This window comes from Drosophila mauritiana, chromosome 2R (assembly GCF_004382145.1).
Source record: "Drosophila mauritiana strain mau12 chromosome 2R, ASM438214v1, whole genome shotgun sequence".
In the NCBI taxonomy this organism is placed as follows: domain Eukaryota; kingdom Metazoa; phylum Arthropoda; class Insecta; order Diptera; family Drosophilidae; genus Drosophila; species Drosophila mauritiana.
In genome coordinates, this window is record NC_046668.1 from 7,113,094 (window position 1) to 7,131,006 (window position 17,913).

The window sequence follows — 17,913 nt, forward strand, 5'->3', positions numbered from 1 at the left end:
TGCGTTGGGAAATTCAATTACGCGGAAAATAGCGAAAATATCGCAATTCGCACTGCCACACAAATTATGAGCTAATCAGGCAGCGCCCAGTGCCCGCGGGTCGGCACACGACCATCGGACGGACTGGCGTCCATGCTGGCCATATGAACATGTTATATTCGGGGACAGACGTGCCCAATTGTTGGCAACGGTGTAACAGATTTAGTTTAATTCTTATAATTTGTGTTTGCCGCCAGCCGCTGGCAGGAATTTGCGCGGGCGCGGCACCGTCCAATCCACACAATCCGCTCCCTGCCCCTGCCGAACACCAGTACACTGGAAGAAATCCAAGAGTATACTTCTATGCAATTGTGAGTTTAAATGCTCTAAAGAGAGCTTAAAGAATTTATTGCTAACAATACATTTTACAAGTCCCAATATATTTAGTTTTGCCAACAAATCTAACTAATCAAACAGGCAATAAATGTAACAATTTAAAATGATTAAATCAATGGCTTTCAAAAATGTAAATCAGTTAATTAATACTAAAAATGATTAACAAGTTATTATTTAAACTCAATATTTCATGTTAGAAAGGCAATTCATATTTAAGGAAACAATCCTGTGCTAATCCCTGTTTCGATTGCCGAGGATATCAATATATTTAAGCGAAATTAAGTGCCAAGCATCTCGTGATTTTTTCGCGTGTAGGTGGGCGCTGTTGGTGCTGGTGTTGGCCGGCTAATGCGTTATGTTAGGTTGCTGCACCGCCAGATTGCCAGGCGGCCAGGCCAGCCAGCCAGCCAGCCGATCGATCTCGTTAGCCTTGATCAATGGCCCGGAAAAACAGAATAAAGCTAAATAAAAGCCAGCGAAATTGAAATTGCTGACCGTTCGCATAATGCAGTGTTAGTCTGGAGTCGCAGAGTGAGTCGCATGTGTGTGTTCTCGGGCTTGTAGGTAAGTATGTATCGCTGCTGGCCAAGTGATATCGCCAGCGATGTCGGTTGACGGTTGTCGGGTTCGCCTTTTTTGTCACACGTTGCGGCATGCTTTAAATTATTATGCCATTAGTTGTCGCCTTATTTCGTCTAGATTTTAATTATCAATTTCCTTCTATGCTGACAGCTGTGGTGCCTCCGCCCACACCTCGGGCGGCTAGGTGGGTGACCCAAAGAAAGTACGGGCTACTCGAGGATTAATGTATTCCATTCAATGTATTCGTTTTCTTCGACAATAAATTCATGATAACAGATGATTCTTTTTCAAATTTGCTTACCAATAAACAATTAAATAAGTAAGCTAAAAGCAAATAATCCAAGAATTTTGCTTGACTGGCGCCTAAAAGGCGAGGTGCCCTCAGGAGCTGGCAGCCACCTCAGCTGTGCTGATGGTGGCGGCTGCAGGTCCAGTCTCGATTGTCTCAGTCTCCATTGCCAAGTCTTCCGTTACGGCGGTGGTATCCATATCAGTTCCACCAGATGGCACCTTTTGAAGCAGGGCTCTTCGTGCAGATGGCTCTTTATCTAAAAACGAAATGAGTACTTCAGTTGGGTCGTTTTTCAGTGATAATATTGAGAAACTATTTTCAAATTACTAGCAGAAGTTAATTTCGTCAGTGCTACCTAGTTCAGCGTCAGTTATTTGCTATGCTTTTCACTAGATAACCGATAAACGAATCTAACTTATACAAGTAATAATAATTAGACAAGCCCACTGAAAGTTAGTGACAAGAATTCCAATAAAATGACTATATACTACGGGTCTCCCCATCTGATTGAATATATACCGGAGTCATCGTCGGATGATTCACTTTCTGAGCTGTCGTTTCGCTTGTTTGAGGTATCCGAGGGTGCCTCCAGGGAGAGCCGCGGTGCCACGGGTCGCTTCTTCCTTGCCGGGTTAAGTACATTGCAGAAGGCACACCGGAAGGTAGTGTACTCGTACTCCTCCTTGGGCAGCATTCCTGTGAAGGAGGCATATTTGTTTAACAATAAACATAGTACAACATTTGATATATTAATCTTTTCGTGTAGAACTTCAATTTAAAACGATAAGATTAAGATATATGCAGCCTAATGCTGACAACAAAAACATATACAACAATGAAGCTTTTGAAAAATGTTACTTAAAAGAATTGTCTTTAAAATAAGCAGATTCTTTTGTGGATCATAGAGCTAGCGAAATAAACAATGAAAGCGAAATCATAACCGGTTTCTCAGCTACGATATGTAATGTTTCTATGCCTAATTATAGAAGTTCTCCTTTAGTAATCATAACCCACCGTTGTGGGCGTGGCACGCCTTGCAGATCATGCCGAATCGATCCTTTGGACTGTCGCCCACGATGAAGTCCACAATGCGATCGAGGGCACTTCGTGACCGATCGTCCACGATGGGAAAAGGCGATCGCCGGCGCAATTCTTGAACGGCGCGCAACTGCGGCGAAGCTGACGTCATCTGTCCCAGTGACTGTGAGCTGATGACGCTGCTGTTCAGCGAAGTGTTCTGGTTGTTGTTATTGTTGCGGTAAACACTGGTGTATGGAGCCAGCGATCGCTGCTGCTGTTGCTGTCCTCCGGCTGATGAAGTTCGGGTGACGGCAGCGACGGTCAGTGGAGACCGCTCAACTTGCGGGCGGTTGGGCGTTGAGCTGGTCGGCAGACCGCTGATGCGGAGCTGCTTCTTGTCGCCAAAACGCTCCAGGAGATTCACCGCCACCTGGGGGAATAATACATGATATAGTTTGAAGTATGGAAACAGAGTGCATTGGCCTAACAAACAATACAAAAAAGGGCGGGAACTCGACTTGGTGAAAGTGGATAAATAGCTTTTGCGCCCTTTCTATGGTTCCTTCTTAGCTAGTGCGTGAGTGCAAGGAAGGTTTACACTACGCATCATAGCCAAAAAGAATAATATATTCTAAGCTCTGATAAGAACTCCGCACTCGGGCGTGTAATCAAGGGGAAGTTGTGACCCCACCTTATAAGTCTCTTTGTCCATGACCTGCTCCAATATCTTGCGCTTGTCCTCCTTCAGACGAGTCAGCTTATCGCCATTTTTGTTGAGCTTGCGCTGGAAGTACCACGTAAACAGCCGCCGCAGAAAGATGATGCTAGAGCCCGGGCGAGAGAAAGGTGGGTCAGGAACCGGATTTAGAGCTGATCAGATGGCAGCACTCACACAATGGGGAAGAGCAGCAGCGGCACCAGGTACATGAAGCACTCCTTCATGGTCGGCGGGAAGTAGAAGTACCACCAGAGCCCGAAGCCCACGATATATGCTCCGATGGTGAAGCCCACGAAGTTCGTCACGAACCGCCGCTTGCGCTCCTCGGTGTTGATCACGTACTTCTCCAACGCCTGGATCTGCGTCTGCAGCCCCTCCAACACCGCCTCCGTGGACTTTTCCTTCTATAATTAGATTCGCGAAATCACGACACAAATTTTTTGGGCCTCTTAGTATATTCGCTGTATACTGCATTCGGGGCCCCACGGGCCGTGGGCCACCGCTTATACGCACCCGCAGCTTGGATAACACAATTCCCATAGTGTATGCTCCGCAATTTAACTAGAAACGAACAAACTTAGACATTTACTTGACTATTTTGCTATTTAACCGCCCGCTTGCCTAGAAATTATTTATGCTTAGCGTGACCGTGCCTGTACCTTTCGAATATACCGCGGGAAACCACCAAAAATACCAAAATTCCTACAGTGTTATCGCGGACCCAAACCTCGACGGAATGTCCCGTTGGAATTGCCCGCGTCTGTTTGAATTTCAAACTTTAAATATTTCATATATATATATATGAATCCAATTTGAACGATCGATTATGTTCATTATGGAACATTAAGTACTGAATGGAAAAAAAAAATAGGGCCTTAAGAAAGTTAGTATAACAATTAAAAATGGTTTTTGGCATATTTTGGCCACATTTTTAAAATTTAAATCTACAGTTTCCAAAACTAAATACCGCTAAAGCATTTCACTATTAAATTGAAATATAAAAACATTACTTAAAAAATAATTTTGTGGGAAAATAAGCATTTAAGCTATAACAAACTATTGCTAAGCTTTTTAGAAGTAATAAATCGTTGATCTTCATTTTGTACTATTATATTAACATTATGAGTAATACATGTATTTCAATTAATTTCATTTAAAAATATTGCACTATCGTTAACTGAAGCCCGTGGTATTTGGCCACCCCCGAGCAATGGCCACACTACTACTGAAGCCCGCCGACGGTTTATTTAAAGGCGACCGCCTCGGCCACACTGCAGTTCGGATTTGCCGGTTGTTTGGATCGCAGATTGAATCGGAAAGCCAACAACGTTGGTTCGGAAAAGCGCAGTGTCCGCGTCGCGAGTGCGCCAAGAAATAGCGAGAATCGAAAGACTTGCGTGAGAGGTGGACTCCAGTGAAGCACAGCAGCCATGATGCCGCTGCAGGAGTCGCCGTCGCCCAGTTGGCAGCTGGAGGACTACGCGTTCTTCCGCAAGTGCGGGGAAATCACCGCCTCGCCGGACGTACAGAGCTTCGGTTTCAACTGCGCCTTCTGTCCGGCGATCTGCCTGCAGTTCTCCGTGTTCATGGATCACATCCGGGTGCAGCACACGCAGGACGTTAGCCGGCGCTACGAGACCGAGGAGGAGAGGTGTCCGCAAACCGATCTGGTCATCATGGAACTCGACTGCCCCGAGATTTATCCGTCGGAGGCGCCTAGGAAATGCAACTGGGAGGCCGACATGGACATCCAGCTAATGAGCCTCGTTCCGTCGCCTCCCGCAGTGCACATACCACCTCCAGCACTACCACCACCACCTGAAACGCCCGAAACACCAGAAATAGATTTGGTCTATGTGGTTGAAAATCCATTACCACCCTCGCCGCCGCCCTCCGCGGACATTTCGGGCGACGAGCTGCCGGGGAGCAGTCCGCAGTCCTTCGACCTGGATCCCTTTGCCGTGCTGCACGAGGTGGTAGCAATGACTCCGGCCACTCCCATTGCTCCACCACCGGGCCCTCCGACCCCCAAACCGACTCCAACTGCGACTCCGGCCCCACTGCCGCGGTACGAGACACGACGCGTGGTAAGTTAATCACCGCCGCCCATTCACATTCCCTGCCACAGTGAACGCACGCTAACGGGAAACTACAGACATGCTCAAATCGTGTGGTTATCTATAAAAGTTTGCAAATAATATTGTGTGTTTCTCTATGCCGATCGCTTGTATAGATCGCAATTTTTAAATTTTATCTTGTTTCAAAATGTGTTCTCAAAATTATTAATTAATTTTCAAATTTCGCCTGGAACGCTTTCATGCATTTGTTATTGCTGATTAGTTGCCCATAGCGGTGCTTCACTGTGCGTGGTTTTTGCTTTACCCTTTTTCATGCGATTTTGTAATGCAAAACGGCTTTCCGCTGCTGTCAGAAGGGCAGGGGCGGGGTTGCCAGGGGGTGGTGGTGGGCGCCGCTAGTTCCGGTAAAGGTTTCCCTGGTCACTTGACCTTCAAAATAACGGCGCAATGGCACACAACGCGAAATATTGAGAAAAGTGTGCCGCGCATTTTGCGCGCTCATGCTTCTCTTTTGTTCTCTTCTTCCCCTTTTTAAGTCCCGTTTGCCCTCCATGGACTTTTTTACAAGTACATGTGTACATATGTATGTGCATATATATTTCTTATTTATTTTGGATGGGCTGGTTTGTCAATTCGCCAGTCCGTCCGCCTGTCAGTCCGTCAGTTTTCCTGCCGTTTTCATTGTTTTTTTTCCCGAAGCGACGCAACTTTTCAGCTTTTTCTTCAGGTTTTCACTTTTGTTTTGTTCCAATTTTTGTGGACATGAAAATGTCTGGGTCGGGAAAAAAAACAACCATATCTTTTGTTGTACATACACATTCAAAGCGATTTATGTGCTAAAAAAAAAAATACACATACATATAGCACTCGATATTTGGGACACAAACATTGGGTGTTTTGGAAAACAGCTCGTCACATTTTCTTTGTTTGTTGGAGGCCTTTGCCCGCGGCCGATTTTTAAAAATAAATGCCTATTAAATGGTAATTAAAACGGATATTTATGTCAACGCGACAGATGCAAAACTGGTGGATGGTTTTCCATATCGGTGTGCAAATATGTATCTATCCTAGGATCTCTGAAATATCTGATCTCTGTATCTTTTATCATATTCCTTGCTTTACTTTCTGAAATGGTTCTTGTATCACCCTTTCTTCCAATTTACTGAAAAATCGACTTAAAATGTCTAAGAGGTAAATTGCTTCCTGTGCTGTGACAGGCACTTTGGATACCATGACTACGTGCTAAGATGATCGGCAAAATCAATGAGGTGGTAATCAGCCTTAGAACGTCAGCGCAAAGATGGAAATCTTGAGGTTCTCCAATGTTTTGACGTGACGCGGGCTGCATTCGTTGGCTTTCTTCTTATGGCCAAAAATAGGACGGATTCGTTGACGCAATATAAACGCCAATAAATAATATTCTCATACACAAGCTAATTTCGCGATAATTAAGGGAAAATAGCTCGAATAAATATGTGCGTATGAGTAATTTGGATGCATTTGTTGTTAGATAAAGGGCGAGCAAACAAGGTTCCTAGAATGTTGGCTATTACTATCCGCCAACCGAGATATCCGGGGCGTTGAGCTTTGTCTCGGAAATAGAAATTGAGGTGGTGATAAAAGGCCGATTTCCAATTGCCCGCTGGCGGGGAACACGACACTGGCAATAGAAATTATTGGTGATTTCGATGGTTTCGTTCGGTTTGGCCACTATCAGCATTGGGCAAGCTTGTCGGCCGACATGGTCTTTATCTAGACCCCAAAGAGGTAAACAAATGGGGACTACTATCTATGCTTCGATTCCTGGCCACAGTGGTTCGCAGTGCTCGAAAACGGCTATTCTTTAAGTTAATTTATGATCTTCGCAGCACTGGCAATTGCTTTGGTTCCACTTGACTTGCAGCCTATTATGATTTATATCCACACTCAATATCGATGACGCGCTGCTCTCGCCACTTTAGGCCATTGAAGATACATAGCTCCGATCGGTCGGACGGATCGATCGATCGATCGTGGAAGTCGTCGCCCGAGTCCCAGACAGCCCAATCAGTCCCAACTCGGCGCACGTATCGCTTATGAGGGGTAATAAAGTAATTTTAGATTCTAGTAGATGTGTATTTGCCGGCTATTGAATGTGGCTTAGAGATAAGAAAGCGCGGCGGAACCTAACTAAGGAGGTTTTAATGTTCATTTAAACACTTGTAAATTGGAATTTTTAGAGCACCTGCCATAAAAGTCCCACGCCCCATAAATCATTGTCCGAGTGGAAGTGGAAAATACTTGTCGGACGATGATTTGGCTGGAATGGCTACCGAACAATGCCAGGTTATTTGCCGATTGAGGATTGAAAGGGGCATTCCACCTGCTTATTTGGATAGCACACTCCTCTGAAAACCAATCAAATCTGTGAATCTACCAACTATTAGTTATTTGCTTTGGATTGCAACCCTATATATCATAACCCATTGAAATCATCAGTGATCCATTAAATCAGAGCGCTGAGTGCACTGGGTAACTCTGCAATATATCATCGCTCGTAATCTAATCTTAAGTCGTATCAATCCGTTCTGTTTAACTTCCCAGGCGATAACTTGGCTTCGCAGCACTCGAAGATCTTCGGGAAGGTTCGATTTATGCGCACGTTAATCACGCTCGAATGGAAATCGAGGACAGTGCCTCGGTTTTTATCGGGCCACATCCATGCCTATTAAGTAATTATCGAGTTTAACTAAACATTTCGGAGGAGGAGGGCTCTCTGGGAGCGGGTGGGGTCTCCTTCCACCCGCTAGACGGTTCGATCGATCAGCTGAGGTGGTTTTACAGTCAGCCTAATTTAATTAATGCAGCCTTGTGACTGACTCGCACCGAAAAAAGTTATTTGTTTAAAGTTTTACAGGGGCTAGCGCACTCTTTGTCTTTTGTCAGAAATTGATTGCACCTAATGCCACCGTATTATCTTGGAATCTGGCTTCGTCGTCGGTTCCCGACCAGGGTTCTCTATAGGGTTTCCCATCGGTTTATTTCGCCTCATTTGCAGAGTGGGCTTCCATAAGGGCGTGGGCGTGGGCGTGGGCGAGTTTTATGCTCGGCCATAAAAGCAAAACGAAACCCAGGCAGCCACGGGTTGCGTGAAATGAAAAAGGCGAAATATTCTTCATAATTTATTAGCTCACGTTGCGGGCTTTATTGCACTCGAGTCCCGTGTTCTCCCGGATTTAGCATGTCGCCAGTTTTGTTGCTACCTTTGTTCGTTGTTGTCATATGGCTTGCGGGTTATGATTTTATATAGCATACCAAAGTGGGTCTTTGGCATGACCCCGAGTCCGTGCACGGAAAACAAGACGCTTTTCGAAAAGCCCCCGTTCGATCCATTAAAACCCGCCCTTTGGGGCCGCAAATCAAACACGGAGCTCCAAGCCGGCAATCAACATCGGGCGATTGTGTGTTCGTGTGCTCGCCAAGTGACACCATTTGAGGCCACCAGGCCTGACAATGGTATTAAATGGTGCATTAACGGGCTTTCCCATGAATCTTTTATTTGCACACCACCAGGTTCCAGTTGATATGTGTGCCACATTCCTCTAATTAAGACTTGCCAAAGGGCAACGCAGTCGCGATAATCACCCAATTCCGAATGAAAATGTTTCCAAATAGGAGTCTTCATTAATTAATTTGCAGCATCGCATCGCATCATCATCAAAGGCATTTTGATTGGCGCTGCCCGCATATCTCTCATCTTCCTGGTGACAAATGCAATAAACAATAGCTTTCAATTGAGCAGCCCGATGACGCAGCTGCTCGCAGCCAGAAGCGACTCTGGTCTAGACTGGCATTGCTTGACCCACGGATTCCCGACTTTGATATGGGCCGCACTGCAAGTGTGGCTAATCGAAGAAGTCGACAGTATATATGTATATACATATGTGGAGAATTATGCAATCGACAACAGAAGATGAACGAATCTCGTTTGTATATCCACAAATTTCATGGACAGTTTCAAAACAACTTCGTAAACAGCCAACTGTTTAATAATCTCTAATATAAATAAAAAGATTAATGAGAGTTCATATGTCTGTATATGTATCTACATCGAATCCAAGCGGGAAAACCCAAAGAAGTTATTAATGGGTCCACAGATAGAGTTCTTTTTTTGTCTTTCCTCAGCGCAAATTGATACGAACTCATAGAAATCCATTCTGCGGTTGTTTGTCGATCCAACGCACGATCCCTTCGCTCTCTGGTTTCCCCATCTTGGGCTCGACTTTCAAATATCTGACAGTTCTATCGAGTTTCGACCCCTTCGACAGAGCCCCATATATAAATAAACATGAAGAGGGGGAATCACTAAACTAACTCAATAAGAACGCTCTGCGATCTCGGGTTTCAGAGTCGGGAACACTGCAGCCACGTCGCTGTTGTTGTTTATTGAATTTCTATGCAATTTTGTTAACTGGATCAATTATTTCAATTGCGTGTTCGGTAAACACAACTAGTGACGCAGTCCATGGAGATGGGCAAGGCTGGCGAGCAGCCACACCCCACCGTTCGTACCTCGGCTGGCCAGGATGGGTGTCTGGCTTGTGGGTGGGCTATGCCAACTCTCAATGGTCAGCGGTTCGAAGCTGGCCGAGCCTTTGTTTGCCCCACTCCGCTGGGCTTTTGTTGCTGCGATATTGGAAAAAGTAATGGCAAAAAGCCGAGCTTGACGCGGAAAACAAACTGTGGAGTGCCCTGAGGAATTGCGTAACACGGTTGAAGTTCCTAATAGAATTATAACCAACTTGAGCATTCAAACCAATACGGCGTGCATACCCTCCGAGTACCCTGGTCATTGGAATGGCCGGGAGAATAGATGGAAATAATATGATATAAAACAGCTGTGCAGCCGTTGGAGCCATTCGATATGGACATGTGGCTGTGTGCGGTGCAATGCAGCTCCGTTATGGAATTACTCCCGTTGCCAGGCAGTGAGCAGCGTCAAGGATTGGCAGGGTCAGCAGGGAGCGGTGGCGGTGGCCTTAATGGGTTTGCGCTGCTCACCTTTCCGCAGGGCGTCGAGTGGCTCGTGGTCGGTCCTTGCCTCGAGTGGGTGTGACCCGAGTTGGAGCTTTGGTCGCTCGAAATGGAAATGTTTTCGCTCGCTTTGCCGGCGGAGCAGAGGCGCAACTACCATAACACCGTTTGAAATTGCATTTTTAATTGGGGCCAAGGCTTTCCCAGCTTTTCCCGTGCTTTCCCATGCTGTAATTTTCAGTTATTCAATTAGCCCAGTTAAGTGCTGTAAGCCTTTGTGGATACGCGAAAGGTCAGGGGCCTCCTCCTCTTTGACTGCTGACTGATTGCTGGTGCTGGTAGCTGTCCGCCGTAATGCCATCCCCAAATCGAGCCGCCCTTTGGGCCATTAACCCTTTTTCCCATTGATTAATGTGGAATATTGATACACGGCACTGCACCTGCTCGCGAAAGCGAACAAGTTGCGATATTGTGTGAGGCAGGTGCGCTATCTACGGCAGTAATTTGGATCAAATTAATCGAGATACCTGTGCCTCCATTATGTAACTGTCATATTTGCCCGAATACCAGGGATCCATTAGTGCAACCCAATTAATAACAAATTTGCTAGAAAATCCAATAACTCGCAATGCTCTCAGGCCGCATTTCACTTTATCTAGACCCATTAGCGTTATCGACTTTTGTGGCTTTGGGTTTGGGTTTGGGTGGCTAGTACCAGCTGAAATAAATTCACTGGCTAAGTATCGACAATTGTGTGGTGGTTGGTCACTGACGAGTTTAGTTAGTTTCAAGACAATCAGGCGACAGCTCCGACTACCAATTATGGCCACCAAACAAAACACTTGAAAAATTAAATGGAGCTAAAGGCAAAGCTTTGAATACCCTTTCCACATCTGCATTCCTCTTGCCAATTTGTTTTAAATGGAAAGTTTTATATTACTTTCTACCCATATCAGCAGTGGCTAATTACTCAAAGACACATTTCGAATTTGTTTTAATCTGAGGCATTAGCCTGGTGGGGTATATTACGCTTCGTCTGATTTTGTTTGCATTTATTCATTTAACATTTTGGAACCGGTTAGAACTGCGAATCGTATACGGGCGCCGTATGCACTGTTTGCCAGAACAAAACATTTGCATGTGAAAACGAAGTTCGTTTCGGCATTAATTTGGGTCTTGCGAATTCCTAATTAGGGCACTCTCATTCCGGGGACCTTATCGACAGCGTTTTTTGAAGTAGTGAACCAGTATGAGGGTAGGTCGGGTTCCATTCCGCGAACTAAGCAGCAGCTACACAAATATTTGAGGGACTACAGCGGGTTTTGCCACGGAACACGATAACCTCCGTGATGCGTCATCTAGGTATGCACAAATATGAATGAGATTTAAATCTCAACATTATCCTATTAGCTCTTTGATTCTAATTCCCTTCGTGGGTTGAGAAGTCATAAGTACGAAGCTGGTATTTCAACATGATCCCTATACACCCACTTATTCCAACTTTGTGCACATGGCAAAACCGCTGCCCTTTAGTTATTCAAATCCTAAATGAGTGGGCAATGTGATACAACTAGGTTGCAAATACAACACATCGTAGGGATGTATGTAAGAAGGGAAGTTTCTTGGGAAAATCACCAAATAGATATACACAAACTTGGAGACCGAGAGTGATTTGTATAGGAATGTGGAAGTCGGGCCATATGCAAGTGCGATAAGAACAATGACGACGGCACAAAGGCCAATAGCCGCTGAAATTCGAGAATGTGGAATCTATATACATATGTATGTAGTATCGAGAACGCGGGCGGCGGAGAGCGGACTTTCCCTTTTTGTTTACCAGCGCCAGCGATTGTGTGCGATTCGCAGCGCCACGATAAACCCCGGACAAGATCGTCTGGCTGGGCCAGCGCTTATCTCGCAGAATGCCCACCACCACCACCAATGGCAACGTTACAAATTTATTTATTTATGCGAAATATTTATACTTCTCTATGCAGGCACTGCAGCGCAAGCTTCGTCAGTCGCAAAACGAGCAACCTAAAGATGGGGAGGTGGACGTGGTCGCGGCGGAGGAGCACAGGGGGATGGAACCCACCAGGCAGCCGGAGAAGAGTGCTATGGAACTAACACCACCTGCCACGCCCCCCACCCCACTGCCGCCCACCTCACCCACGAGCAGCACGGCGAGCTGTGTGGATTTCCAATCGGTAAGTGGAACACCTTCGATTTCCACACAAAACAATAAATTCGTTTAAAACATTCAAGTTCCTTTTCAAATAGTGGGTGTAGTTTAAAAGCTTAGATATAAATGATTAATAAATTAATAAATAAATTAATTAATAAATAAATTAGATATAATTAAATCAAAGTTCAATTTTCGTGCCTTAAAATCCAAACTGTCTGAAAGCAATTAAATAACTGCCATATAAAGAATTTCGTTAGATAAATGTTTTTTACGAGTACATGTAACACTTGATTTATGCGCTTTTAAGTTATTAATTACTCCTAAAGTTATTAATATTCTGCACACTGCGACTTATGGTTATAGAAATAGTAATCTTTAATGGCCCAAAATATCACAAATTACGTTTTATGTTTTGCTAGATTTATGCAGCTAATAAATAAATATTATAATGTGCTGTAACCTTTTTGAATGCTAACTAATTTTAGTTTAATGTGTTATTTCATAACTACTATGAAAATATAGGTTCGTATATGGGTAATTAACCAGGTGTTGTTCGATTATGAGTTATATCATATAATGTTCCTGTAACATCCCATATTTTATAGAATATTTTATTTATTTTCAGAAAAGTCGTAGAGAGCTAGAGCGAAATCACGAGTTCGTTGGCTGTCTGCTGAGGGCGTATGAACGCACGGAGAAGCTGTGGAATCCCCGGCATCCGGACTACAAGTACAATGCCAAGCGCAGCGCGTACGGGGAACTGGCCGGTCCGCTGGAGGCCATATGCCACCGGCAGCTCTCCGGAGCCGAGATCTTCGCTGTGCTGAAGGAGTTGAGGTGCAGATACCGCCGCGAGCTGAAAAAGGTGAACGCCCTGGGTGGAAAGTACAAGTCGCGGCTGTGGTACTTTGAGAGGATGGGCTTTCTGCGGTGTGTCATCGAAAACAGGCGAGCCGAAAGGGAAGCCAAGGTAGGTGATCCAATCGTAGAGATTGATTAAGCTGATAAATTAATTATGAATCTTTTCCAGATTTCCAATGAGAGCACTGAGAGCGAAAAGTCGTGCGAAACGGACGCAGATTCCTGCGGCAAGTCATCATTGTACCACGAGGTTCTGAGTTTCATTCTGGATGCTTTCAAGAGGCAGGAATGCCTGTGGAATCCGCAGCACTACGACTACACCACCTGCTGTAAGACGGAACTGTTTCGCGACATCTCCGTCCAGTTGCAGGAGGAGCTCAACTACGAGCTGAGCGGCGAGGAATGCTGCAACGAGATCCAAAAACTTAGGACGCGTTACCGCAAGGAGCTGCGCATGGTTATTAAGCACAAGGGATTGTACCTGCCTAAGCTATGGTGTTACGACGAAATGGAGTTCCTGCAGCCCATTCTGCAGGAGCAGATATTCAACAAGATCAGCAAGGTAAAGGGTCGCAATATAAGATAGCTAAGGATTTTATGTTCTAAAGTTTTTACTACGTTTTCAGAAAATCGGAGTGGTGGGAAGCAACCAGAAGACCAAGTTCATCGATGCCAGCTCCATTCGTTTTGACAACTCTGAGAATCAACTGCAGTTCGTAGAGATCTACCACAACTACTCAGCTCTGTGGGATGTGGACCATCCCGACTTCCGATCGAATACGTATCGCAGTCAGGCGTTGGGTCAAATGTTGGATGAGATAAACACCACCTTTCACACTTCCTACACTGCGGAGCAGTTGGAAAAGACCTTGTTCAATCTGCGCAAAGACTTCTCCGCGCAGAAACGGAAGATACTTACGGGGTCCGAAGACTCCAGCAGCATTCCGCTGCTGCATGCCAAACTTGCAGAGTTCCTAGACCAAAATCTTGGTCCTTTTCGTTGCGATATATGCTCGGACCTGGTCAAGACCTGCGATCAGTATAAGGTGCACCGATCCGCACACGATGGCACCCAACCCTTCATCTGCACTCTGTGCGGAAAGGGTTTCCAGATGCCTTGCAACCTGACGGTGCACATCAGACGTCATCGGCGGGATTTCCCGTATTCCTGCGAGCAATGCGACAAGCGCTTTGCCACATCCACGGAGGTGGCCATCCACTTGCGCACCCACACCGGTGAGCGGCCCTACATATGCGACCTCTGCGGCAAGTCCTTCAAGACGTGGTCCTTCTTCGACATCCACCGACGCCGTCACCTGAACCAGTCGACATTCCACTGCCCGATATGTGCAAAAGGGTTCTACGAGAAGAACCGCTTCACCGATCACATGAACTCGCACTGGGCGATCCGCAAGCACCTGTGCACGGTGTGCGGCAAGACCTTCACCACGTACGGCAACCTCAAGAAGCACACGGAGCTGCATTTGGCGGTGAAGAAGTACAAGTGCAGCACGTGCGGCAAGCGATTTGCACAATTCGCCAGTCTTCGATGGCACAAAAAGCGAGAGCACAGCTCCGAGGGGCAAGCGGGCTGCAAGTAGAACCTTCAGCCACTCGAAGTTTCTGCTCTGCACTTTATAATGTTTACCAAGCAATCGTAGGGCGTTAGATGTGTGGCCGTGTACTTAAAGTTATTGCCGTCTAGCATATACCTATCATATCGTTAATCTAGCACTAATGTAAGTAATGTATTTATATGCTGTTTAAGAATGTCTGATAAATGGCTACAAGTGTTGCCTCTCGAGTTCTGTAAGTCTTATGGTCGTAATCAGAAACGATTAGCAATGCTTGTAACTGGCTTATAATTCGAATCCCAAAGTCATCGAAAGTGAAACCAAAAATATGCATGTGTATTAAATAAACCTATAGTCAATGTATTTATTTGTAATGTTTTTATGTGGCTTATCGACTAGATAGTACGCTTAAGAATACCCAAGGAGCTTAAACTGGTTCTCGCCAGTCGGAATAGGTATTTTCCACAATAAACTGGAACTTATGAGCCAAAGTCGTAAATCTGCCATCGAATCGGTATTAATTTAGATACCGCCCCTTTGGCTTATTTACCCAACGTTTATTGACTCCAATTGAGCGGCTCCAGTCGTCGCCTCGATGAAAGTGCAAGTGACAAATGAGCCGGAGGAGTCGCCCAGTGACCAGAGTTATTTCATTTTTATCGGCCCAATGCACACACTCAATTAGATTTCATTGAATTGTTGCAACAGAGCAAATTACGACAACGCCGGAAAATGGAAATGAAAATGAAAATGAAAATTAATTGCACCCAATGACTTGTGTGCGAAACAAACAAAAAGTCTAGAGCGATATGCAGTCAACTGTAACGCGGTAATTACAAATCGAAACCTAATCAACTGTCGCAGTGGCGTCCAAGGGGCAAACGAAGATTAATAGGATCGGCACCGAAGTGAGATTTATGCTCGCATAGTTCGACTCGTCAAATAATTTCCAATTATCCTGGCGGTCGCCTCGGCCGGGGCAGATCCTTCAGCTCCAGCTGGCTCTTGGGCCGGATGAGCATTTGGACGGACTTCAGGGAGCGGAAGCTGTACCACGGCTCCCAGTAGATGCTCTGCGGGTTGTCCACCTCGCCCTTGAAGTATCGCCCATTTAAGTTGCTGTCAAATAAAAATAAATTACCCTTTACATATTATGTACCTTAAAAATTGTATAATGGAAAATTGCAAATTATTCAAAACAAGAAAAATAACTAGCTTTGCCAAGCCGAGGCTTAAATACCCTTGCACTTAATATTATGTACAAACTATTATGATAGAATCACTTTTCGATCAAAAACAGCAAATATACGATATGTTTTTTCTCATCTTCAATTAAATGTTTGTAATTTATATGAAAATATATATTGTAAACAATATATTGTGTATGTACCGAATTAAAACACTCTATGTTGAAAAACCAGAAGTGAAAATTTGATTATTTTTCGATTTTTTAATGATGAGGATATGATATGGTAGTTCAATCTGGACTAACTCAATAGAAAGAATACTTTTGGGAAAGTTTCAGTTTAAAACTAACAATGCTTGTTAAATATTTCATATTTTTTATCACATTTGCTTCTAATAGATAACCTTATAAGATCAAAGTATCAAATTTATATCTTCTGTTTTTCCAAAGATAAAGATATCAATATCACAGTTCAGAATTATCATTTCGACGGGTGACGGAAATACCTATTTTAATATGACTAACTATACAGCAAGTCAAAGCATAGTATCACAGACTAGACTTATTCAAGATATGATAAGTATTCAAATACTGACAAGTTATATTAGTAATCAAGATAATTAATTGAATAAAGTGTCAATGAGATATAGAAGTTTTAAGCTTCAAAAAAATAGGTACAGAGTACTTCAATAATACATCCTTTTAATAGGAAATGTGGTATGTAGATCCTTACCTGCGGGAACAGAAGTCGTACCACCAAGCTCCCTGGTGGTGCTCCGCGCAGTTCATGTGCGTGAAGGCGTCATTGTCCCGGTCGTAGGTGGAGAACTTCATCTTATCGTGGGTGCGCAACGCATCGCTGGCGTTTCCCTGGTAGTGGCCCAGTAGCTTCAGTTCGTAGCCCTCCTCCTCACTGCCGATGAGGAAGTCGTCGTAGTGGGCATAGCTCGTCTCGCCGCCGAATCTCCTGATGCTGATGTACAGCTCGTGGGGCTGGGAGTTGGTCAAGCGATGCAGCTTCTCCAAGCCGATGAAGAACTCGCCGTTCAACTTGCCAAATCCCTTGCTGTAGGCATCCCAGTTCCGGTAGAAGTTCACGGATCCGTCCAGACGCCGCTGGATGCATGTCCAGCCGGGTCCGGCGGCAGTTTGCCCCTCGCAGGGCACCAAGAAGGGCAAGAATCCCGGCAGATGGATCAAATGGATGCCGGGCGATCGTCCAAAGGGCACGCAGCTGGTAGTAGCCGCCTCCCAGTCCGCCAACAGGTCGTCCTTCTTCTCCCGGAACTTTCGCTCGAAGTACACAACCTTACCCTTGAGATGCTCAATCAGTAGGGCACTGGAGCCATTCAGCTTGCGCAGCTCCGCCAGAACGTGCTGTTTCCGCTTGAGGCGCGTCTCGTACACCTTCACCTTTTGCTCCAGTTCCTTGATCTGGTCGTCCTTCTCTTTAATGGCCGTCGAGAACGAAGACTTCTGGGCACTGCACACCTGGGTGAGGTTCTCAAATTTCCTCAGCAGCTCATCGTCCGTTTGGTCCTTGGTCTGCAGTTTGTTTATCTCGTTCTCCTTGTCCTTGATGGTGGCGGCACTCTCGGCTATCTTTCCCATGTAAACGTCCAGGAGATCGTCCAAGTCGCCTTTGCTAATTCGTATTGTTTTGTGCTGATCGATGTGCACTTCCGCCAGTTTCTCTGGAATTGGAGCCACTGCTGTCACATTCCCGATTTGAGTTCCATTCGTCGGTGGAATCTCCTTAATGGGCGCCTTGGTGGTGGGCTTTATTTTAGAAGGAACTTGAAGGAACCAGGCTGATGGCAGGAGGATGAGGATCAGTACAATTAAATAGTATTCCATTGCGGGTGGAGCCGTTTCCGAGCCGCGCTCAGTGAAATCAAAGTTAAACTGAAATGGCAAGCGAAATGCATTCACCAAGTTGAGCGCAAATCAGGAAACAATAGCTAATGCCAAGCCGACTGCAGATAAGAGTTTCTGAACTTGGAGCGTGATCGTGAACTTCATGCAGCAT

At 45.2% G+C, this 17,913-nt stretch overlaps 3 protein-coding genes across 3 annotated transcripts; 1 reads left to right on the forward strand and 2 right to left on the reverse strand.

Moving 5' to 3' along the window:
• Positions 1-1,177: 1,177 nt before the first annotated feature.
• LOC117135893 (endoplasmic reticulum junction formation protein lunapark) lies at positions 1,178-3,637 on the reverse strand. The gene is made up of 6 exons (XM_033296440.1): positions 3,501-3,637; positions 3,162-3,391; positions 2,961-3,093; positions 2,264-2,699; positions 1,769-1,945; positions 1,178-1,505 (listed from the first exon to the last, which is right to left on the reverse strand). The coding sequence occupies exons 1-6, from the start codon at positions 3,525-3,527 to the stop codon at positions 1,339-1,341; spliced, it is 1,170 nt and encodes a 389-aa protein (XP_033152331.1). The 5' UTR covers positions 3,528-3,637; the 3' UTR covers positions 1,178-1,338.
• Positions 3,638-4,253: 616 nt separating this feature from the next.
• LOC117135891 lies at positions 4,254-15,065 on the forward strand. Its single transcript, XM_033296438.1, has 5 exons — positions 4,254-5,074; positions 12,076-12,285; positions 12,889-13,233; positions 13,294-13,686; positions 13,751-15,065. Exons 1-5 carry the CDS (start codon positions 4,418-4,420, stop codon positions 14,723-14,725), a joined length of 2,580 nt encoding a protein of 859 aa, XP_033152329.1. The 5' UTR covers positions 4,254-4,417; the 3' UTR covers positions 14,726-15,065.
• Positions 15,066-15,087: 22 nt separating this feature from the next.
• On the reverse strand, positions 15,088-17,741 carry LOC117135892 (fibrinogen-like protein 1). Its single transcript, XM_033296439.1, has 2 exons — positions 16,618-17,741; positions 15,088-15,817 (listed from the first exon to the last, which is right to left on the reverse strand). Exons 1-2 carry the CDS (start codon positions 17,739-17,741, stop codon positions 15,652-15,654), a joined length of 1,290 nt encoding a protein of 429 aa, XP_033152330.1. The 3' UTR covers positions 15,088-15,651.
• Positions 17,742-17,913: the final 172 nt, after the last annotated feature.